General features: G+C 43.2%; 1 protein-coding gene across 2 annotated transcripts in view; it reads right to left on the reverse strand.

Annotated features, from left to right (window-relative positions):
• aida (axin interactor, dorsalization associated) overlaps positions 1-24,036 on the reverse strand; it is a 103,912-nt gene that overhangs the window by 4,625 nt on the left and 75,251 nt on the right. The window contains exons 7-10 of one of the 2 annotated variants that reach the window (XM_072550720.1): positions 15,688-15,699; positions 10,954-11,076; positions 10,742-10,864; positions 6,166-6,283 (exon numbers count right to left, since the gene is read on the reverse strand). In XM_072550720.1, the coding sequence (XP_072406821.1) occupies positions 6,166-6,283; positions 10,742-10,864; positions 10,954-11,076; positions 15,688-15,699 (376 nt within the window). The remainder of the gene's footprint in view (positions 1-6,165; positions 6,284-10,741; positions 10,865-10,953; positions 11,077-15,687; positions 15,700-24,036) is intronic. The other variant, XM_072550721.1, reaches the window with a different exon arrangement.

Consider the following 24,036-nt stretch of genomic DNA (forward strand, 5'->3'; position numbering starts at 1 on the left):
GGGAAGATACTAAACGGATATCTTGCAACAGTATATGGAAAAGGATTTTGGAAGATATCAAAAGCAGCGAAATAGATGGTGACCTTGCAAAATGTCCAGATTACAGAGGAGGAAGTGCAGGATGTCTTGAAATGGGTAAAGGTGGATAAATCCCCAGGACCTGATCAGGTGTATCCTAGAACTCTGTGGAAAGCTAGAGACGTGATTGCTGGGCCTCTTGCTGAGATATTTGTATCATCGATAGTCACAGGTGAGGTGCCGGAAGACTGGAGGTTGGCAAACGTGGTGCCACTGTTTAAGAAGGGTGGTAAGGACAAGCCAGGGAACTATAGACCAGTGAGCCTGACATCGGTGGTGGGCAAGTTGTTGGAGGGAATCCTGAGGGACAGGATGTACATGTATTTGGAAAGGCAAGGACTGATTAGGGATAGTCAACATGGTTTTGTATGTAGGAAATCATGTCTCACAAATGATTGAATTTTTTGAGGAAGTAACAAAGAGGATTGAGGAGGACAGAGCGGTAGATGAGATCTATCTGGACTTCAGTAAGGTGTTCGACAAGGTTCCCCATGGGAGACTGATTAGCAAGGTTAGATCTCATGGAATACAGGGAGAACTAACCATTTGGATACAGAACTGGCTCAAAGGTAGAAGACAGAGGGTGGTGGTGGAGGGTTGCTTTTCAGACTGGAGGCCTGTGACCAGTGGAGTGCCACAAGGATCGGTGCTGGGTCCTCTACTTTGTGTCATTTACATGAACGGTACAGTTAGTGAGTTTGCAGATGACACCAAAATTGGAGGTATAGTGGATAGCGAAGGAGGTTACCTCAGATTACAACAGGATCTTGATCAGATGGGCCGAGAAGTGGCAGATAGAGTTTAATTCAGATAAATGCGAGGTGCTGCATTTGGGAAAGCAAATCTTAGCAGGACTTATACACTTAATGGTAAGGTCCTGGGGAGTGTTTCTGAACAAAGAGACCTTGGAGTGCAGGTTCATAACTCCTTGAAAGTGGAGTCACAGGTAGATAGGATAGTGAAGGTGGTGTTTGGTATGCTTTCCTTTATTGGTCAGAGTATAGAGTACAGGAGTTGGGAGGTCATGTTGCGGCTGTACAGGACATTGGTTAGACCACTGTTGGAATATTGCATGCAATTCTGGTCTCCTTCCTATCAGAAAGATGTTGTGAAACTTGAAAGGGTTCAGAAAAGATTTCCAAGGATGTTGCCAGGGTTGGAGGATTTGAGCTATGGGGAGAGGCTGAACAGGCTGGGGCTGTTCTCCCTGGAGCGTCGGAGGCTGAGGGGTGACCTTATAGAGGTTTACAAAATTATGAGGGGCATGGATAGGATAAATAGACAAAGTCCTTTCCCTTGGGTGGGGGGAGTCCAGAAGGCATTTGGTATGCTTTCTTTTATTGGCCAGAGTATTGAGTACAGGAGTAGAGGGCATAGGTTTAGGGTGAGAGAGGAAAGATATAAAAGGGGCAACCTTTTCATGCAGAGGGAGGTAAGTGTATGGAATAAGCTGCCAGAGAAATTGGAGGCTGGTACAATTGCAACATTTAAAAGGCATTTGGATTGGTATATGAATAGGAAGAGTTTGGATATGTGGTTGGCGTGGACGGATTGGACTGAAGGATCTGTTTCCGTGCTGTACATCTCTATGACTCTAGAAAGCAGGAATTTTCAGCATTGCTTTGCCTGAGGCCCACTGAAGATGTTACCTAGTAGGGTAATGAAACGTCTGGAAATGAACCTTGCAGCTCAGTGAGCAAACCTACATTTAGAGCAGTTGATATTGTCAACATGGACTTCAGTATCACCTTTGACAAGGTCCTTCATTTCAGACTGGTATACAAGATAAAGTTACATGATATCAGGGTGAGCTAGCTTAGAGGACACAGTAGCGGTGGAAGGATGCTTTTCAGAATGGAGGATTGTGTCTGGTGGTGTTCCAGCTGCTCATGGTCGATGCAAATGATTGGACCAGCTACATTTTCCTCTCAATCAGTAAGTTTGCAGACAATACAAAGATTGGTGCAGTTGCTGATAGGAGGATTGTCAGAGGATACAGCAGGATAGATCAGTTAGAGGCATAAGATGAAAAATGGCAGATGGAGTTTAATCAGGACAAATGAGAGGTGATACATTTTGGAAGGTCAAGAACAGGTAGAAATAATACAATGAATGGCACAACCTTTAGGGGTCTTGATATGCAGAGGGATCTAGGTTCACAGATCACTGAAGGTGGCAGCGCAGGTAGATAAGGTAGTAAAAAAAGGCCTATGGCAACCTTGCCTTCACTATACTCAGTGCCCCTTCCAAAGATAGATGTGTTATGCTGCAGCTTTATAGAACTTCAGTTAGGCCACACTTAGAATATTGTGTACAATTCTGATCACCACACTTACAGGATGTGGATGTTTTGGAGAGGGTACAGAAAAGGTTTACAAGAATGTTACGTAGTATGGGGGATTGTAGCTGTGAAAAAGATTGGATAGACTGGGTGTGTTTTCACTGCAACGCAAAAAGTCAAGGGGCAATCTAATAGAATTTCAGAAGGTTGTGAATGGCATGAATAGAGTGGAAAGTCTGAGGCTTTTTTCCAGGGTGGAGGGGACAATTACTAGGGGACACAGGTTTGGGTGGGAGTGTTTGAGATATGTAAGACAAGTGTTCCACCTAAAATGGTGGTGACTGCCTGGAACGTGCTGCCAGAGGTGGTGGAATCGGCCAATATCAGCATTCAAGAAATACCTGGACAAATACATGAATAGGATGGGAAGTTTTAGTATGGAAGGGCAAAATGTGCTGGCATGTGCTTGGAGGGCTGAAGGACCTGCTCCTGTGCTGTATTGTTCTTTGTACATAATGCAGTGCTCCAAGGAGATGGTACTGATAGTGAGAGAACTGGTGTTAAAGTTGGCACAGATGTGGAACCACTATTTTCAGAAGGTACCAATGAAGTAGCAGCAAATGGCTGAAAAATACAAGAGAACCAGATACTTTTGGGACGGATAGGTAATTCCGTGGCTATAATAGTTCCATCTAACTGGACAATAGGGGAGGAGGAGGATATCTTCAGCCTTCAACAGCTGACTATTTGTTGAAAAAGCAATGCTTTTATCTATCACAAAGATGGATTTGTAATTTTAACAAGGATCATTTCAGGACTGTGAACAGATCAGAAAGTTGATTGGAAGGATACAAAGATGGGCACTGATTAGGAAAGCAACATGGTTAAGGACTTGAAAGGGATGCTCCAAACAGGGTACAGGTGTTTGATGTGGGAAGAAATAGGTACCTAAGGTCGGTCAATTACTAAAGGACATGTTTAAGATAACTGGTAAACCAGAAAAATTTCTGGAGTGAAAAGAGCATTTTATTTTACTTAACAGATTGCTAACTGGAATGCACCTACTTCAAGTAGGGGAGCAGTACATTTGGTACTAACTTTCAAAATTGAATATATACTCACAAAGGAGTAATTTATAGGACTATAGGGAGTGACACCAATTGGAACGGTCTTTGAAAGTGCTGGCACAGAGTGGAATGAATGGTCTTGTGCCATTTAGTTCGGATTTCTTTTAAAGAAATGCACAAATGTACCTCCATGACATCAGTGTTGTAATTAGACTGGCTCCTCATGTTAAGTGGGCATTACTACAGTTCTATAATTCCTATTTTAAAAAAAACTGGAATACAAAGTTTAATCCAAGTTTTTCAGACAAAAAAGCTTGCCCTCAAAGTACCAAATGCTCTCGGCTAAATGTGAACTGTGAGATTCTCCATCGAAGTTGCTATGGAACTGAACTTTACAGGCAGGTAAAAAATAAGGGTGTTAACCAACAATTTGCATCTATTACATAGTAAATAAAGCATGATCAAAATTTGTCACTGAACCAGTTGAGAACAAGCATGATCAAAGATCAGTGAAGAAGTAGCTTTTAGATAGTTTCCAAAAAGGGAGGTAGAGGGATGAACAGGTTGCAGGAGGGAATACCATGGTCTGGACAGCTGAAATCCACCAATGATTAAGCAATTAAAATGAAGATGTGCAGCAGCTGCATTCATTTTTCAGGGCTAGTTCAAGTTGGGAGGCTGGCCAATATAATACAGTTATAGAGAGCTACATCACCGAGAAAGGCCATTCAGCCTGTTGTATCTGTGCCAGTCAAAAGCAGCAACCTAACTATTCTCAACTAATTTTCCATCGTTTGGTCCATAGCCTTGCTTCACAACTGCAATTCTAAATACTTATTATTAAATATTGGGGATTTCTGTCTCGACCATCCACTGGGTGGAAAAGCTTTTCATCACATCTCTTTAACCTTCTACTCCTTGCCTTCCATTTACACCCATCGTCTTGGATCCCCCAATCAAGGGGAAAAGTTTCTTCCTGTCTGTCCTGTTTATACCCTTCAATTATTTCATACATCTCAATTATGTCACCTCTTAATCTTCTGTGTGGAGTAAAACAAGCCCAGTCTCTCTCCATAACTAAAACTCTCCAGGCTGGTAAATCTCTGCACCTTCTTCAATGCTATCACATCCCTACTAGAATGTGGATTTCAGAACTGTATACAATACTCTGGATTTTGTATCACTCAAACAAAAACTCCCTTAAACTCAACGTCATGGCTAATAAACATGATTTGGAGATGCCGGTGTTGGACTGGGGTGTACAAAGTTAAAAATCACACAACACCAGGTTATAGTCCAACAGGTTTAATTGGAAGCACTAGCTTTCGGAGCAACGCTCCTTCATCAGGTGATAGTGGAGGACACAATTGTAAGGCACAGAATTTATAGCAAAAATTTAGTGTGATGTAACTGAAATTTTACATTGAAAAATACCTTTATTGTTGAGTCTTTCATCTGTTCGAATACCATGATAGTTTCACGACTTTCATGTGTAAATCATAAAACCTTTTTTTTTTAAAAATGTTGCATTCTCAGTTTAACTGTAACAATTGGTGCTAGCTAGACAACATGTTGAAAGTGTTGGCCCCCTGTGTTTTCGATCTATGCCATGATGTTTAGATTGATTCTAATCTAAAAAGTGAGATAACGGGAGTTTTACATGAATTCATGCAGCTTTTGAGCAAAGTACAATGTAACTCTGCAAGTACAAATTCACCCCACAAGATGTGTGTGCACATGTGGGTCAGTGCCTGGGTTGGAGGGTGAGAGTATGAAAGAGTGTATATGTGTGTCTAGTTAGAGTGTAGAGTGTCTTAAGAGTGTGTGTGTGTGTGTGTGTGTGTGTGTGTGTGTGTGTGTGTGTGTGTGTGTGTGTGTGTGTGTGTGGGGGGGGGGGTGGGGGTGGGGCGGGGAGTTGTGAGTGTGCATGAGCGTAGAGTGGTCTAAGTCTCTGAGAGAGTGTGGGAGTGTAGGGGTCTGTGTCTGTGTGTGTGTGTGTGTGTGTGTGTGTGTGTGTGTGTGTGTGTGTGTGTGTGTGTGTGTGTGTGTGTGTGTGTGTGTGTGTGAGTGTGAGTGTGAGAGAGAGAATAGTGCAATGGTGGTCGCCTGTAGCCTGTAGCGTGACATGAACCCAAGGTCCCATTGAGGCCCTCCCTACGGGTATGGAACTTAGGTATCAGCCTCTGCTTGGCCACTTTTTGCTGCTGCCTGTCCCGAAGTCCACCTTGGAGGTCTGAGGTCGAATCAATCTAAACATCATGGCATAGACAGAGAACACAGGGGGTCAACACCTTCAACATATTGTCTAGCTAACATCAATTGTTACAGTTAAGCTGAGAATGCAACATTTAAAAAAAAAGGTTTTGTGATTTACGCATGAAAGTTGTGAAACTATCATGGTATTCGAACAGATGAAAAACTCAACAATCAAGGTATTTTTCAATGTATAATTTCAGTTACATCACACTGTAAATGTTTGCTATAAATTCTGTACCTTCCAATTGCATCCTCCACGATCACCTGATGAAGGAGCGGTGCTCCGAAAACTAGTGCTTCCAAACCTGGTGTTTGTGATTTTTAACTTTGGCCAATAAAGGTAAGTATCTACTTTTTTCACCTGTCCTGATATTTTAAGGTACAAAATAGAGGTTATGAACTTACTCTGGATATCTTCCAATATTTAGTTGTAAAAAGACAACAGAGAGAAATATAAAGTTTTAAAAATGTTTCAATACTTACAGTTCTATAACTATGTGTCCAGCTTTTATTTCATCCATTTCCATAAAAGCAAAACATTTTGTGCTCGTAAATCTCTTTTTAGGTTTATAATGTTTGAATTCAAAGAAAATAGCGGCACCTGTAAAAGAAAAGCAAGGCGTATGTCTCAGTCAAGGACAATGTCTTAGGATCTACATCTGATAAATATCACAGCAGCATGACTAAATGGAATAAGTATAAGCTCAATATTACATTACACCTCTTGAATGCTCCAGTGCTAAAAATATTGACTAGTTAAAAATGTAAGGCAGTGATAGAACACACAGACATGGTTTGGACTTTGTTTCTTAACCCTGAATTTGAATCCAACCAGCCAAAGAACAAACTGCTGCAAAATTCTCATTTTTACCATGTCTGATGTGAAGATAAAGTAAACAGCAATGTGAGCTCCAAGATTCCTGGTCTACTCACATCTAGAAATATATTTTCTTTTGTAAAATGTAGTACCTCTTACATAAATTATTGTCTCATTCCAGATTACATTAGCAGGACTAAGACACATATTCCATATTCCAATATGTTGTTGATTAGCCTCAACTAATTCATAAAGGATTCTGGGTAATCCAAGATGGAGGATGGGAAAAACTTCTGACTGTAACAGTCTGCTCCTTTGAGGTGTTGGAGGTGGTTTCCTCGAATCCCAGGAGCAGGAATTACTGTTTTATATGCTGTTGCAATTGTTTTTGAACTTTGGAGAAAAAGTCAAAACAGCACTTTTAAAAGGGAGACAGACAAACAAAGGGAGCAAGCACATGGTCTGTAAGAGAGAGAGAGAGAGAGAAAGAAACCCACACTGCTAACTGACAGCAGAAAATCTGCGCAGTTTCTGCCTTCCCCCCTCCCCCCTTACCAGTTCAAATCCTTCTGACAAAGGGTCAGTTAGACTCGAAACGTCAGCTCTTTTCTCTCCTTACAAATGCTGCCAGACTCGCTGAAATTTTCCAGCATTTTCTCTTTTGATTTCAAACCTTCTGAGCAGCTCTCGCAAATCTCCCTGCCATTTTTGGGGGGGGGGGGGGGGGGGGGGGGGGGGGGAAGAAAGGAATGGGACCCAGGGAGAGACTGAGGAAAGATTTCAATCTGAGAATGGTACAGTTGAGAAAAGAAGCCAAACAAAACAAACAAACAAACGTCAGGAACACAGCAGACTGATTAATTAAAGTGCATTTATTTCACTGCAAGACACCTAACAGGGAATGCAGAAGAGCTCAGGGCATGGTTAGGAACATGGGACTGGGATATCACAGCAATTACAGAAATGTAGCCCAGGGATGGATAGGACTGGCAGCTTAATGATTCAGAATACAAATGCTATAGGAAGGTTAGAAAGGGAGGCAAGGTGGGGTGGTGCTTTTGGCAAGGGATAGCATTATAGCTGTACTTTGGGAGGATATTCCCGGAAATACATCCAGGGAAGTTTTTTGGGTGGAATTGTGAAAGGGATGATCACCTTATTGGGATTGTATTATGACCCCCTAATAACCAGCAGGAAATTGAGAAACAAATTTGTAAGGAGATCTCAGCTATCTCTAAGAATAATGGGGTAGTTATGGTAGGGGATTTCAACTTTCCAAACATAGACTGGGACTGCCACAGTGTTAAGGGTTTAAGATGGAGAGGAGTGTGCAAGGAAATGTTCTGATTCAGCATATACATGTACCTACGACAACATGTGACCTACTCTTGGGAAATAAGGCAGGGCAGGTGACTGGGGGGGGGGGGGCGCACTTTGGGGCCAGTGATCATAATTCTATTAGATTTAAAATAGTGATGGAAAAGGATTGACCAGATCTAAAAGTTGAAGTTCGAAATTGAAGGAAGGCTAATTTTGATGGTATTAGGCGAGAACTTTCAAAAGCTGATTGGGGGCAGATGTTCACAAGTAAAAGGATGGCTGGAAAACGAGAAGCCTTCAGAAATGAGATAACATGAGTCCAGAGACAGTGTACAGGAGAACCTCAATTATTCGAACGAGATGAGCGGGCACTATTTCGCTCAGATAATCGATTAAATGCCTTTCCTCGAAGTTTTTAAAAGTCTGCTCCCCATTCAGGGGACTGCAGCAGGACATAGTGCATGAGACCCCACACCCCCATTCAACACCACCCTCCTCCCAGCACTGTCCCCACCCCCCTCTCTGGGACAGCCAGACTGGACACCAAAATAAGACTGCTGCAGCTGCCTTTGTGGGGGAAATCTCCAAATAGCGCGCACACACACACACACCCCATTTTGATAGGTTGGAGAGATTATCTAGGGAAGGGGGAGTGTTTACGGTGCACCCCTCTGTAGAACTCCAGGGAAAGTGTGGGGAGACAGAGGGCAGCAGGTCAATCATTTGCAGATGGTGCCTGTTTAATCACTATAAACAAAAGACACGATGACTGTTGGAAACACGTCTTTGATGTAATGTTCTATCGGGACCTTGAGATCTCCTTCAGATAATCAGATTTTTGGATAATTGGTATTTGGATAATAGAGGTTCCTCTGTATTTCTGTTAGGATGAAAGGAAAGGTAGGGAATGCTGGATGACTAAAGAAATTGAGGGTTTGGTTAAGAAAATGAAGGAAGCATATGTCAGGTATAGTTGGAGAAATCGAGTGAATCTTAAGAGTATAAAGGCAGTCAGAGTATACTCAAGAGGGAAGTCAGGAGGGCAAAAAAAAAAGGACATGAGAAAGCTTTGGCAAATCAGAGTTAAGGAGAATCCAAAAGGTTTTTAAAGATACATTAAGGACAAAAGGGTAACTAGGGAGTGAACAGGGGCCCCTCAAAGATCAGCAAGGCAGCCTTTGCATGAAACCGCAGGAGATGGGGGCGATACTAAACAAGTATTTTGCATCAGTGTTTACAGTGGACAAGGACATGGAAGATATAGAATATGGGGAACTAGATGGTAACATCTTGAAAAATGTCCATATTACAGAGGAAGTAGTGCTGGATATCTTGAAATGCATAAAAGTGGATAAATCCCCAGGACCTGATCAGGGGGGTGTACCCTAGAACTCTGTGGGAAGCTAGAGAAGTGATTGCTGGGCCTCCTGCTGAGATACTTGTATCATCGATAGTCACAGGTGAGGTGCTGGAAGACTGGAGGTTGGCTAACATGGTGCCACTGTTTAAGAAGGGCGGTAAAGACAAGTCAGGGAACTATAGACCAGTGAGCCTGACACCGGTGGATGGGCAAGTTGTTGGAGGGAATCCTGAGGGACAGGATGTACATGTATTTGGAAAGGCAAGGACTGATTAGGGATAGTCAACATGGCTTTGTGTGTGGGAAATCATGTCTCACAAACTTGATTGAGGTTTTTGAAAAAGTAACAAAGAGGATTAATGAGGGCAGAGCGGTAGATGTGATCTATATGGACTTCAGTAAGGCGTTCGACAATGTTCCCCATGGGAGACTGATTAGCAAGGTTAGATCTCATGGAATACAGGGAGAACCAACCATTTGGATACAGAACTGGCTCAAAGGTAGAAGACAGAGGGTGGTGGTGGAGGGTTGTTTTTCAGACTGGAGGCCTGTGACCAGTGGAGTGCCACAAGGATCGGTGCTGGGTCCTCTATTTTTTGTCATTTACATAAATTATTTGGATACGAGCATAAGAGGTACAGTTAGTAAGTTTGCAGATGACACCAAAATTGGAGGTGTAGTGGACAGCGAAGGGGGTTACCTCAGATTACAACAGGATCTGGACCAGATGGGCCAGTGGGCTGAGTGGCAGATGGAGTTTAATTCAGATAAATGCGAGGTGCTGCACTTCAGGAAAGCAAATCTTAGCAGGACTTATACACCTAATGGCAAGTACCTGGGGAGTGCTGCTGAACAAAGAGACCTTGGAGTGCAGGTTCATAGCTCCTTGAAAGTAGAGTCGTGGTAGATAGGATAGTGAAGGTGTTTGGTATGCTTTCCTTTATTGGTCAGAGTATTGAGTACAGGAGTTGGGAGGTCATGTTGTGGCTGCACAGGTCCTTGGTTAGGCCACTGTTGGAATATTGCGTGCAATTCTAGTCTCCTTCCTATCAGAAAGATGTTGTGAAACTTGAAAGGGTTCAGAAAAGATTTACAAGAATGTCACCAAGGTTGGAAGATCTGAGCTATAGGAAGAGGCTGAACAGGCTGGGGCTGTTTTCCCTGGAGCGTCGGAGGCTGAGGGGTGACCTTATAGAGGTTTACAAAATTCTGAGAGGCATAGATACGGTAAATCGACAAAGTCTTTTCCCTGAGGTGGGGAGTCCAGAACTCGAGGGCACAGGTTTAGGTTGAGAGGAGAAGATAATAAAAGGGACCTAAGGGGCAACTTTTTCACAGTGTGGTGCAAATGGGACTAGATTAGGTTGGGACATCTGGTTGGTATGAATGATTTGGACCAAAAAAAGAGTCTGTTTCCATGCTGTACTTCTCTATGACTCTATAACCCAAACAAGTCTAAATTATCAGTTAGTGGGTTGTGGACTAAACATTTCTTGGGATAATGCTGTATTCTCCACACGGCAAGAGGATCTTCACCAAGGTAGGAAATTAAGGTGGCTCACCTTTTGGCAGTTTCTCTATGTGTTTTTGAATTTCCACATCAACAGCAAAATGTACATACATATCTTCTTTTCTTGTAGCAACTGGTGTATCTTGTACAGGAGTGAGATCTACCCCATTGATATCTGTAAAATCAGGTATTATATTTATCTGTCATTTTAATGAATTAGAATTATACGGACACCAAACTCAATGTAAAATCCTACTGCATTACCTTTTACACTGACTGTTACGTACGGATCAATACATTGTCCTGCATCCTTCAGACCAATTTTTTCTATTTTTATAGTGAGCAGTGCCATGCCTGGCTCTGACGGTAGCCGTGGTAGGAGAGTACCTGAAGATAGACAAACATTCATTGCTATTTTAGTCTCTCATTGATTTGTTGTGGCATCAACTTATAGTCAACCAACATAACAGAATTTACTCTGAACAAAATGATTAATCTGTCATTTAAAGCTGTCATTAAATGACATCCTATCTGGTTTCTTAGAGGTCTAAAGACACAAGTAGTCTAAAGATCCCTGCTAATATTTAGTAATGAATCAATATATAAAACATGAATTGCTAGATAATAGTGTCCAATTATTTGTGGGCAGTTCTCATGTGCCATTTTGAAACTATCGTACAACAATGACAACTTCAAAACTCACTTCCTTGACTGTAACAGAGTTTGGTTACCTTGACACTGAAAGATTTATTATGCATGCTAGTGCTATCCTTAAAATCCACATTTTCCTGAAGAAGGGCTTATGCCTGAAATGTCGATTCTCCTGTTCCTTGGATGCTGCCTGACCTGCTGCTGCTTTTCCAGCAACACATTTTTCAGCTCTGATCTCCAGCATCTGTAGTCCTCACTTTCTCCTAGTTAAAATCCACTTTGACAAGCAGCATTACCATTCTCCAATGAAGACTTCACGGATACAGTTTAAGCAGTATCAATCAGGCTTCTCAAAATGAGGAACACTGCAACCAGCTCTCACACGGTTTTCTGTCTCAACTGCCAAACTTTAGGCACACAATATGATCATAAGATTACAGGAGCAAAATTAGCCCATTCGGCCCATTGAGTCTGCTCTGCCATTCAATCATGCGTGATTTGCTTCTCAACCCCATTCTCTTGCCTTCTCCCTGTAAGGAGAAAGTGAGGACTGCAGATGCTGGAGATCAGTGCTTAAAAATGTGTTATACCTAAAACATCGATTCTCTGTGTGGGAGTTTGCACATTCTCCCCGTGTGTGCGTAGGTTTCCTCCCACATTCCAAAGATGTGCAGGTCAGGTGAATCGGCCGTGCTAAATTGCCCGTAGTGTTAGGCAAGGGGTAAATGTAGGGGTATGGGTGGGTTGTGCTTCGGCGGGGCGGTGTGGACTTGTTGGGCCGAAGGGCCTGTTTCCACACTGTAAGTAATCTAATCCTGTTCCTTTGATGCTGCCTGACCTGCTGCGCTTTTCCAGCAACACATTTTTAAGCCCTTCTCCCTGTAACACTCGATCCCCTTAACAATCAAGCACCTATCTCTGTCTTCAGTAGATAGAATGACTTGGTCTCCTTAGTGCTCTGCAGCAATGGGTTCCACAGATTCACCAGCCTGTGAGTGAGCAAATTCCTCATCTTAGTTCTAAAGGATTATCCCTTCACTGAGGCTCTGCCCTTGGGTCCTGGTCTCTCCTAATGGAAACATCTTCTCCACATCTACTTTATCAAGGCCTCTCAGCATTCCATAAGTTTCAATGAGATCAGCCCTCATCCTGAACTTCAAGTACAGATCCAGAGTCCTCAACCGCTCTTCACATGACAAGCCCTTCATTTCCAGAAGCTTTCTTGTAAACCTCCTCTGGACCCCTCCAATGGCAGGACGCTTTCCCTTAGATACAGGGCTCAAAGCTGTTCACAATGTTCTAAATGTGGTCTGACCATAGCCTTTTCCAGCCTCAGCAGTAGATCACTGCTCTTGTATTCAAGCCCTCTTGAAATGACTGAGCATTGCATTGGACTTCCCAACCACCAACAAACTGCATGTTAACCTTGAGAACTCTGAACTTTTGCTCTCATGTAATTTTATGTCCCAGATTTGTGGAGCCTTTTCCCTGTTTAGAAAATAGTATATGCCTCTATTCTTCCTGCATGACCTCACACAAGACCACATTTATTCCAGCTGCCACTTCTTTGCCCACTCTCTTAGCCTGTCCTAGGCCCTCTGCAGCCTCTCCCTTGTGTTTTCTGCAATCTTAGTAAAAATGCCCTCAGTCCTTTTGTCCAGTTAGTTAATGTATAACATGAATAGTTACGATTCTAACACTGACTCCTGTAGAACTCCAGTAGTCATCAGCTGCTATCCTGACAAAATCCCCTTTGACCCCACACTCTGCTTTTTGCCAGTCCTCTATCCATGCCAGTACCTTGCCCCAAACACAATGGTTCGTATCTTATTTAGCAGCCTATGTGGCATCTTGTCAAAGGAGATAGGATAATGAGATTTATGCACAGAGGCAGAGAGGTAGAACTAGAATACTCTGACTCTGTCTTGACTAAGGAGTAAGATACACGTGAAAAGATAGTGTGAAAGGAGGCAATCCTGACACTTGATGGATTTAAAATCGAACAAGAGGTATTAGGTAGACTATTTGTACTTAAAGTTGATGTATCAGGACCAGATGAAGTGCATCCAAGATTATGGAGACAGTGAGTGGAAACTGCAGACACTGGTGATAATTTTCCAGTTTTCCTTAGACTCAGTTGTGGAGCCAGAGGATTACAAGATTGCAAATGTACACCCTTGTTTAATAATTGGTGCAAAGACAACCCTTGAAACTACAGGCCAGGCAACCTAGCCTCAAGGAACCCTGTCGAATCAATAATTTGAGACTAAATGAAAAGAAATGGATACATGCAGGTTAATTAATAGAAACAAACATGGACATGTTAAAGGAAAACAGTGCTGAACTAATTTGCTAGTGATTTTTCATTAAGTGACAAGGTAATGTGCTGACCATAAACTTCCAGAAGGCACGTGATGAAGTGCCAAACAATAAACATACAGGCCACAGAAATACAAATATAAAATTGGCTGAGTAACAATGACTATACGTTAATGGATGTTAATCACACTTGAAGTTTGTATTGAAGTTCTCCAGAGGTCATTGTTGAGATTCTAGTTTCTTCTGATAAATATTCATGATTTAGGGCAGCAAGGTGGCTCAGTGATTCGCACTGCTTCCTCACAGTGCCAGGGACCCAGGTTAGATTCCAACCTCAGGTGACTGTGTAGAGTCTGCACGGGTTTCCTCCAGTTTCCTCCCACAGTCCAAGGATGTGCAGGTTAGACAGATTGATCATGCTAAATTGTCCAGTGTTTAGGGATGTGTAAATTAGGGGAATTAACCATGGAAAATGCAAGGTTACAGGGATATGGTGGAGGGTGGGGATAAGTCTGGGTGGAATGCTCTTGAGAGAGTTAGTATGGACTTGTTGGGCCAAATGGCCTGCTTCCACACTGTAGGGATTCTATGAATCAGACCATGGAGTGCAGGGCACAACTTTAACATCTGCATTTCACATGAAACTTAAAAGCACTGCAAACAGAGGAATGGTGCTGAACTTCTAAACTACAGAAGACAAACTGGTGGACTGGGTAGACAACTAGCTGAAATTTAATGCAGAAAAGTGTGACATGTTTAATTTTGGTAGGAAGAATGTGAAGGGGGTAATATAGTGGGTACAATTCTAAAGGGATTCAGAAACAGAAGCCTGGGTATATTACAGGAGTAAAATATTGGTTCAAAGTTTGTGAGAAGATTTGTAGCTCGGGTGCTCGTTGTTGTGGTTCTGTTCGCCGAGCTGGGAATGTGTATTGCAGACGTTTCGTCCCCTGTCTAGGTGACATCCTCAGTGCTGGGGAGCCTCCTGTGAAGCGCTTCTGTGATCTTTCCTCCGGCATTTATAGTGGTTTGTATCTGCCACTTCCGGTTGTCAGTTCCAGCTGTCCGCTGCAGTGGCCGGTATATTGGGTCCAGGTCGATGTGCTTATTGATTGAATCTGTGGATGAGTGCCATGCCTCTAGGAATTCCCTGGCTGTTCTGTGTTTGGCTTGTCCTAAAATAGTAGTGTTGTCTCAGTCGAATTCATGTTGCTTGTCATCTGTGTGTGTGGCTACGAAGGATAGCTGGTCGTGTCGTTTCGTGGCTAGTTGGTGTTCATGGACGCTGATTGTTAGCTGTCTTCCTGTTTGTCCTATGTAGTGTTTTGTGCAGTACTTGCATGGGACTTTGTACACTACATTGGTTTTGCTCATGCTGGGTATCAGGTCCTTCGTTCTGGTGAGTTGTTGTCTCTCAAGCCACTCTCTGATAACAACTCACCAGAACGAAGGACCCGATACCCAGCATGAGCAAAACCAACATATATAGTGTATAAAATCCCATGCAAGGACTGCACAAAACACTACATAGGACAGCATGTAGTGCAGCATCCAATCGTCGTTGTCATCAAGCTTACCATCTTGTATTCCTAGTCCTGTTCTTTTTTGAGCCAAATTATCACAAAACCATATATCCAAGCAGCTAGCTGAACCTGCAGCTCAACAAATTTGCTTATCACACTTCAAAAGGAGAAGATGACAGAGCAGTTTATGCAGGAAATGGAGGTGTTGTTGGGCTGGGAGTGAATGACCATCAGCAGGTACAGGGGCGACGAATTTGCAAGTCAGGATAATGTTTTAGGTCAGTTCTACAAAAGGGTAGAAGCAGGAAGACTGGCTTTTGAATTGCAACAGTGGAACAGTCAAGTTTAATAGGATTTTAAGAAAAGGAAGTCAGGTGATGTTAGAGGTGCAAGGATACTGTTCAGTTATCGTTAAAATAATTTTAAAAGATTAAAGTTCAGCAAAATATATTTGACACTGTAGAAATAACCAAACATAATCAGGTATGCAAAGCAGCACCATTACCTTCAGCAGCTCCTGAGGTTACAATACAGCACATGCAGGTCAGAAACCGATGAGTTGACATGATCAAACCATGCAGATGAAAGACAGGATCACGTATTAATGTATTAGATGATTACAACCTTCAATTCTAATACACACATCAAGCTATATGAAGACAATGGACTTCAGGTAGTGGGTATTCTGGGATAGATCCCATTAGGACCCGGAGCCTTATCTATCTTAATATTTTAAGACTGACAACTCCTCTTCCCTTTTAATAGCAACTTGGCTTAGAAACTCAACACCCACTAATTCCTTCTATTTGGTGAATACTAACACACTACTTGTTTAGGACCTCACCTACCTCTTCTGGCTCCACACATTGATTGCATCCTTTGTCCTTGAGTGGACCATCCCTGTCCCTGGCTCTCCTCTTGCTTTTTATCTATGTATAAAAAGCTTTGGGATTTTCCTTAAGCCTGTTTGCTAACAACTTTTCATGACCCCTTTTAGCTCTTCTCATTCCTTGTTGAAGTTCTTTCCTATATTCCTTATATACATCAAGGGCTTTAACAGTTCCCATCAGTTCCCCAGAGACTAGAAAAAGCCAATGCAGTAAATGATAGGGTGTACAACAGAAACCAAATTATACTAATCAATGAACAGATGGAAAAGAACATTCAATGGCAAATGGAATGAACACATGAATGTATTTATCATTATCCAGCCATCTATCATCATTTATATAGTAGCAAAAGATGCTGGTTAAGGCAAAGATAACTGGCTGCTTGTTTTTCTCAAATACATGTAATAGAAATTAGTGCAACAGTTACAAATTTTTAAAAATAACAGCCGTATCGTCTTAACAGTCGAGTCAGAAAGATCAGATTATTGAGACAGCTGTGTTCCTAAGGAAAACTCAATAGATTGGTCCTCATTAAGAAATTCTTCATTTGTAGTGTGTTTGTTACTGACACTACTGTCAAAACCACACGAGGTGAAAGTGAGGACTGCAGATGCTGGAGATTAGAATAGAGTGTGGGGTGCTGGAAAAGCACAGCAGGTCAGGCAGCAACCGAGGAGCAGGACAGTCGACTGTTCAGGCAAAAGCCCTTCACACCAGGATTCAATCCTGATGAAGCACGTTTGCCCAAAATATCAACTCTCCTGCTCCTCGGATGCTGCCTGAGATAATTCTGAGGATTCAAGGATGTGGATTGACACATGGAACTGCAGTGCTGTTGCCATCAGAGAGACGTGGTTGAGGCAGGGGTAGTACTGGGGTATAGGACCTTCAGGCAGGAGTGCAAAAGTGGAGGTGGCATAGCATTATTAGTTAGGGAGTAGTCACTGTCGGAAGAAGGGATGATATTTGGATATGGTGATAAATGAGGCTTTGGGGGTAGAACTTCAGAATTAAAAGACCCATATAGAGTTATAAAGGTCTACAGCATGGTTACAGGTCCTTTGGCCCAACTTGCCCATACTGCCCAGTCCTCAAAATTAAATTAGGAGATAGTGAGAAGTGCAGATGTTGGAGAGTCAGAATGGATAAAGAGTTGAGCTGGAAAAAGCACAGGTCAGGCTGCAGAGGAAGAGGAGGGGAATCGACGTTTCATTAGGAGCCCTGTTAGGAGGTCGGAGCAGACTCGAACGGCCAGTGGCCACTTTGTGCTGTAGGGATTCTATGATTCAACGGCTGCAAAGTCCTTGAGAAGTGAGATGGTATTGGAGGTCTTGGCAGATTTCAAAGGAGACAAATCCTCAAGTCCGGATCAGTTGTATCCCATGCTGTTGTGGGAGTTAAGGTAGGAAATGCAGGGTCACAACCAAATTTTATCATCCCTGGCCACAGGGGAGTTGCCTGAAGACTTGAGGACAGCTGCTGTGGTTTCACTTTACAAGAGTAGTAGAAGTAATCAGGGAACTACAGACCAGTTATGTCTAAAATCAGTGGGAGGGAAACTATTGGAGAAAATTAATCTCCATTTAGAGAGGCAACGTTTGATCAAGGATAGTTAGCATGACTTTGTCAGAGGGAGGTCATGCCTAACTTTTCAAGGCGATGTCGAAGTACTTGGTTCAACATGGGACAGTTGATGTAGGCGATATGGATTGCAAGGCCTTGGACAAGGTGGGACACTGATAAAGGAGATAAAATCTCATGATATCCAAGTTAAATTAGCAAACTGGATACAAAATTGGCTTGGTGATAGGAGTCAGGTGGTGGTGGTAGAAGGCTGTTTGAGAGACTGGAGCCCAATGTACAGTGGTGTAGACACAGAACAATACAGTGCAGAACAGGCCCTTCGGCCCTCGATATCGCACCAACCTGTGAACTATTCAAAGCTCATGCCCCTACACTATCCCATCATCCATGTGCTTATCTAAGGATTGTTTAAATCTCCTTTATGTGACTGAGTTGACGACATTAGCAGGTAGGGCATTCCACGACTGTACCACTCTGAGTAAAGGACCTGCCCCTGACATCTGTCTTAAATCTATCACCCCTCAATTTGTAGTTATGCCCCCTCGTACACGCTGACATCATCATCCTAGGAAAAAGACTTTCACTGCCTACCCTATCTAATCCTCTGATCATCTTGTATATTTCTATTAAATCCCCTCTTAGCCTTCTCTCCAATGAGAACAAACCCAAGTCTCTCAGCCTTCCCTCAGAAGACCGTCCCTCCAGACCAGGCAAGATCCTGGTAAATTTCCTCTGCACCTTTTTACAGGAAGGATGTGGAAGCATTGGAATGGAGCGCCCAGAACTGTACACAATATTCCAAGTGTGGCTGCACTAGCGTTTTGTATAATTGCAGCATGACAACAGCATCAACCACCAGAGTGGCAAATTTCAGGGATCTATGTACATGGACTCCAAGATCCCTCTGCACATCCACACTACCAAGAATCTTTCCATTGACCCAGTACTCTGCCTTCCTGTTATTCCTCCCAAAATGAATCACCTCACATTTATCTGCATTGAACTCCATTTGCCACCTCTCTGCAGTTCATCCAAGTCCCCCACAACCTGTAACATTCTTCCACACTGTCCATTACTCCACCAACTTTAGTGTTATCTGCAAATTTACTAACCCATCCACCTACACCTGTGTCTAAGTCATTTATAAAAATGACAAACAGCAGTGGTCCCAAAACAGATCTTGTGGCACATCACGAGTAACTGGACTCCAGGCTGAATATTTTCCATCAACCACCACTTGCTGCCTTCTTTCAGAAAGCCAGTTTCTAATCCAAACTGCCAAATCACCCTCAATCCCATGCCTCTGCATTTTCTCCAACAGCCTACCATGTGGAACCTTATCAAAGGCTTTACTGAAGTCCATATACACCACATCAACTGCCTTGTCCTCATCTACATACTTGGTCATGTTGTGAGGTTGAGAGACACGACCTGCCCTTGCAGAAACCATGTTGACTATCTGAAATCAGATTGTTGCTTGCTAGATGATTATAAATCTTATCCCTTATAATCCTTTCCAAAACTTTTCCTACAACCGAAGTAAGGCTCACTGGTCTGTAATTACCTGGGTCATCTCTACTGCGCACATTTACAATCCTCCAGTCCTCTGGCACCAAACCTGTAGACAATGACGACTCAAATATCAAAGCCAAAGGCTCCGCTATCTCCCAGAGAATCCCCAGATAAATTCCATCTGGCCCAGGGAACTTGTCTACTTTCACTCCTTCTAGAATTGATAATACCTCTTCCTTACCAACCTTGATTCTTTCTAGTCTAATATAGAACATAGAACAGTACAGCACAGAACAGGCCCTTCAGCCCACGATGTTGTGCCGACCACTGATCCTCATGTATGCACCCTTAAATTTCTGTGACCATATGTATGTCGAGGAGTCTCTTAAATGTCCCCAGTGACCCTGCCTCCACAACTGCTGCTGGCAACGCATTCCATGCTCTCACAACTCTGTGTAAAGAACCCGCCTCGGACATCCCCTCTATACTTTCTTCCGACCAGCTTAAAACTATGACTCCTCGTGTTAATCATTTCTGCCCTGGGAAATAGTCTCTGGCTCTATCTATGCCTCTCATTATCTTGTATACCTCAACCAGGTCCCCTCTCCTCCTCCTTTTCTCCAATGAAAAAAGTCCGAGCTCAGTCAACCTCTCTTCATAAAATAACCCCTCCAGTCCAGGCAGCATCCTGGTAAACCTCTGAACCCGCTCCAAAGCATCCACATCTTTCTTATAATAGGGCGACCAGAACTGGACGCAGTATTCCAAGTGCGGTCTAACCAAAGTTTTATAGAGCTGCAACAAGATCTCACGGCTCTTAAACTCAATCCCCCTGTTAATGAAAGCCAAAACACCACATACTTTCTTAACAACCCTGTCCACTTGGGTGGCCATTTTAAGGGATCTATGCACCTGCACCCCAAGATCCCTCTGTTCCTCCACACTGCCAAGAATCTTATACTCAGCTTTCAAATTCGACCTTCCAAAATGCATCACCTCGCATATATCCAGGTTGAACTCCATCTGCCAGCTCTCAGCCCATCTCTGCATCCTGTCAATGTCCCGCTGCAGCCTACAACAGCCCTCTATACTGTCAACGACACCTCCAACCTTTGTGTCATCTGCAAACTTGCTGACCCATCCTTCAATCCCCTCATCCAAGTCATTAATAAAAATTACAAACAATAGAGGCCCAAGGACAGAGCCCTGTGGAACACCACTCACCACAGACTTCCAGGCAGAATATTTTCCTTCTACTACCACTCGCTGTCTTCTGTTGGCCAGCCAATTCTGTATCCAGACAGCTATGATCCCCTGTATCCCATTCCTCCTGACCTTCTGAATGAGCCTACCATGGGGAACCTTATCAAATGCCTTGCTGAAGTCCATATACCCCACATCCACAGCTTGACCCTCATCACCTTTTCTAGTCACATCCTCAAAGAACTCGATAAGGTTTGTGAGGCATGACCTGCCCCTCACAAAGCCGTGTTGACTGCATTTAATCAAGCCATGCTCTTCCAGATGGTCATAAATCCTATCCCTCAGAATCCTTTCCAACACCTTGCAGACAACAGGCGTGAGACTTACTGGTCTGTAATTGCTGGGGATTTCCCTATTTCCTTTCTTGAAGAGAGAATTACATTTGCCTCTCTCCAGTCCTCAGGTACGACTCCAGTGGAGAGCGAGGATGCAAAGATCTTCGCAAGTGGCGAAGCATTTGCATTTCTCGTTTCCCAAAGCAGCCGAGGACAAATCTGGTCCGGGCCTGGTGACTTGTCAATCTTAATGTTTGACAAAATTTTCAGCACATCAGCTTCCTCCACCTCTATCCACTTCAGCATGCACACCTGCTCTTCAAAGGTTTCATTCACTACAAAGTTCGTTTCTTTCATTAAGACAGAAGCAAAAAACTCATTTAGGGCTTCCCCTACCTCCTCAGACTCCACACACAAATTCCCTATGCCATCCCCAATCAGCCCTACTCTTTCTTTGACCATTCTCTTATTCCTCACAAGTGTAAAATGCCTTTGTGGTCTCCCTAATCAGTTCTGCCAAGCCTTTCTCGTGCCCTCTCCTGGCTCTCCTCAGACCATTTTTAAGCTCCTTCCTCACCTGCCGGTAACCCTGTAGAGCTGAGCTTGACCCTAGCTTCCTCCTCCTTACATAAGCTACCTTTTTCCTTTTGACGAGAAGCTCCACCGCTCTCGTCATCCAAGGTTCCTTTATCTTACCACTTCTTGCCTGTCTCAGAGGGACATATTTATTCATCACTTGCAACAACGGTTCCTTAAACAGTCTCCACATGTCTATAGTGCCTTTACCATGGAAAAATTGCTCCCAGTCCATGCTTCCTAACTCATGTTTAATCGCATCATAGTTTCCTCTTCCCCAATTAAATATCCTCCCATTTTGCCTAATCCTCTCCTTCTCCATAGCTATGTAGAATGTGAGGCAGTTGTGGTCACTGTCACCAAAATGCTCTCCCACCACAAGATCTGATACCTGCACCGGCTCGTTTCCGAGCACCAAGTCTAGAATGGCCTCTCCCCTCGTCGGCCTGTCAACATACTGAGTTAGGAAACCCTCCTGAACACACCTTACAAAAACAGCTCCATTGAAATCTTCTGCTCGAAGGAGGTTCCAATCAATATTGGGAAAGTTAAAGTCACCCATTACAACAACCCTACTACGTCCACACTTTTCCAAAATCTGCCAACCTACGCTTTCTTCTATCTCCCTGCTGCTATTGAGGGGGCCTGCAGTAAATCCCAAATGAGGTGACTGCTCCCTTGCTATTCCTAATTTCCACCCATACTGACTTGGTAGGCAGATCTTCCTCGACAATGGAAGCTTCTGTAGCTGTGATACCCTCTCTGATTAGTAGTGCTACACCCCCTCCTCTTTTTTACCCCCCTCCTTATTCTTCCTAAATGCTCTAAACCCTGGAACATCCAGCAACCGTTCCTGCCCCTGAAATACCCATGTCTCTGTTATAGCCACAACATCATAGCATCATATCTCGTATCTCATTCTTCACCTCTACAATACTCTCTTTTTCCTGAGTTAAAAAGAATGAGAAATATTCATTTAGCACATCTTCAATCTCCACAGTGTCCACATACAACTTCTCACTTCTGTCCTTGACTGGCCCTATTCCTACCCTAGTCATCCTTTTATTCCTCACATACCTATAGAAAGCTTTAGGGTTCTCCTTCATTCTATTTGCTAAAGACTGCTTGTGTCCTCTCTTTGCTCTTCTTAACTCTCTCTTTAAATCCTTCCTCACTGATCTGTAACACTCCATCGCCTCATCTGAATCACCTTGTCTCATCAACACATAAAGCCTTCTTCTTCCACTAAACAAGAGAGATACAATATCTGTAGTAAATCAGTTCCCTTACCTTATCAGTTCCTCCCTACCTGACAGGGACATACATATCTAGGACCCAATACCTGTTCCTTAAACCAGCTCCACATTTCCATTGTCTGCATCCCCTGCATTTTGCTACCCCATTCTACGCATCCTAATTCTTGCCTAATCTCATTATAATTGCCTTTGCCCCATCGATAACTCTTGACCTGTGACATGTACCTATCCCTTTCCATCGCTAAACTAAACATAACCAAATTCTGGTCACTCTCTCCAAAGTGCTCACCTGCCACTAAATCAAACACCTGGCCTGGTTTATTACCAAGCACCAGATCCAGTGTGACCTCCCCTCCTGTTGGCCCTTTGACATACTGGAAACCCTCCTGCACACATTGGACAAAAACTGATCCATCTGATGTACTAGAGTTATAGTATTTCCAGTCGATATAGGGGAAGTTAAAGTCCACTATATTGACCACCCTGTTCCTTTCACTCCTCCCCAGAATCGTTTTGCCAATCCTCTCCTCCACCTCCCTGGAACTCTGCAGAGGCCTATAAAAAACTCCAAGCAGTGTGACCTCTCCTCTCCTGTTTCTAACCTCAGTCCATACTACCCCAATAGATGCATCCTCGTCAAACGTTCTTTCAGCCACGTTATACTATTCTTGACTAACAAGGCTACAACATTGAAGTCCCAGGTACCTATCCATGCTGCAAGCTCACCCACCTTATTTCAGATACTTCTGGCATTGAAGTAGACACACTTCAAACCACTTTGCTATCTACCAGCACATTCCTGTGACCGTGAAATCCTGTCCTTGTCCTTCCTACTCTCATCCTCCTGTGCACTGCAACTACACCTCAGGTTCAGTGTATCAGAGGAATTACTGATAGGTTCCTTATTATTTGTAATATTCATAAATGACATAGATGAGATTGTGGAGAGATGATATACAAGTCTGCGGATGACACAAAGATTGGTGGTTAATGATGAGGATTCAAGGGTTAGATTCTCGCAAGATATAAATGGAGTAGTCAGATAGATAGGTCAGTGGCTAATAGAATTTAACGCTGATAAATGTGAGGTGATGTACTTTGGAAGAAGGAACAGGACAAGGGAGTACTCAATGAATGGCAAGATACCAGGAAGCTTAGAGGAACAGAAGGATCTTGGCGTGCTTGTCCGCAGATCCCTGAAGGTGGCAGAACTGAATAATAGAGTCATTACAGGAGGCATTTGGGATGCTTGCCTTTATCATAAGACATAGGAGTGGAAGGAAGGCCATTCAGCCAAAGAATCCACTCCGTCATTTAATCCTGGCTGATGGGCATTTCAACTCCATTTACCCACACTCTCCCCTTAGCCCTTAATTCCTAATCAAGAGATCAAGGACTTGTCAATCTCTGCCTTGAAGACATTTAACATTCTGGTCTCCACTGTGCTCCATGGTAATGAATTCCACAGGCCCAATACTCTCTGGTGAAAGAAATGTCT

This window comes from Chiloscyllium punctatum, chromosome 3 (assembly GCF_047496795.1).
Source record: "Chiloscyllium punctatum isolate Juve2018m chromosome 3, sChiPun1.3, whole genome shotgun sequence".
NCBI classification, from domain to species: Eukaryota; Metazoa; Chordata; class Chondrichthyes; order Orectolobiformes; family Hemiscylliidae; genus Chiloscyllium; species Chiloscyllium punctatum.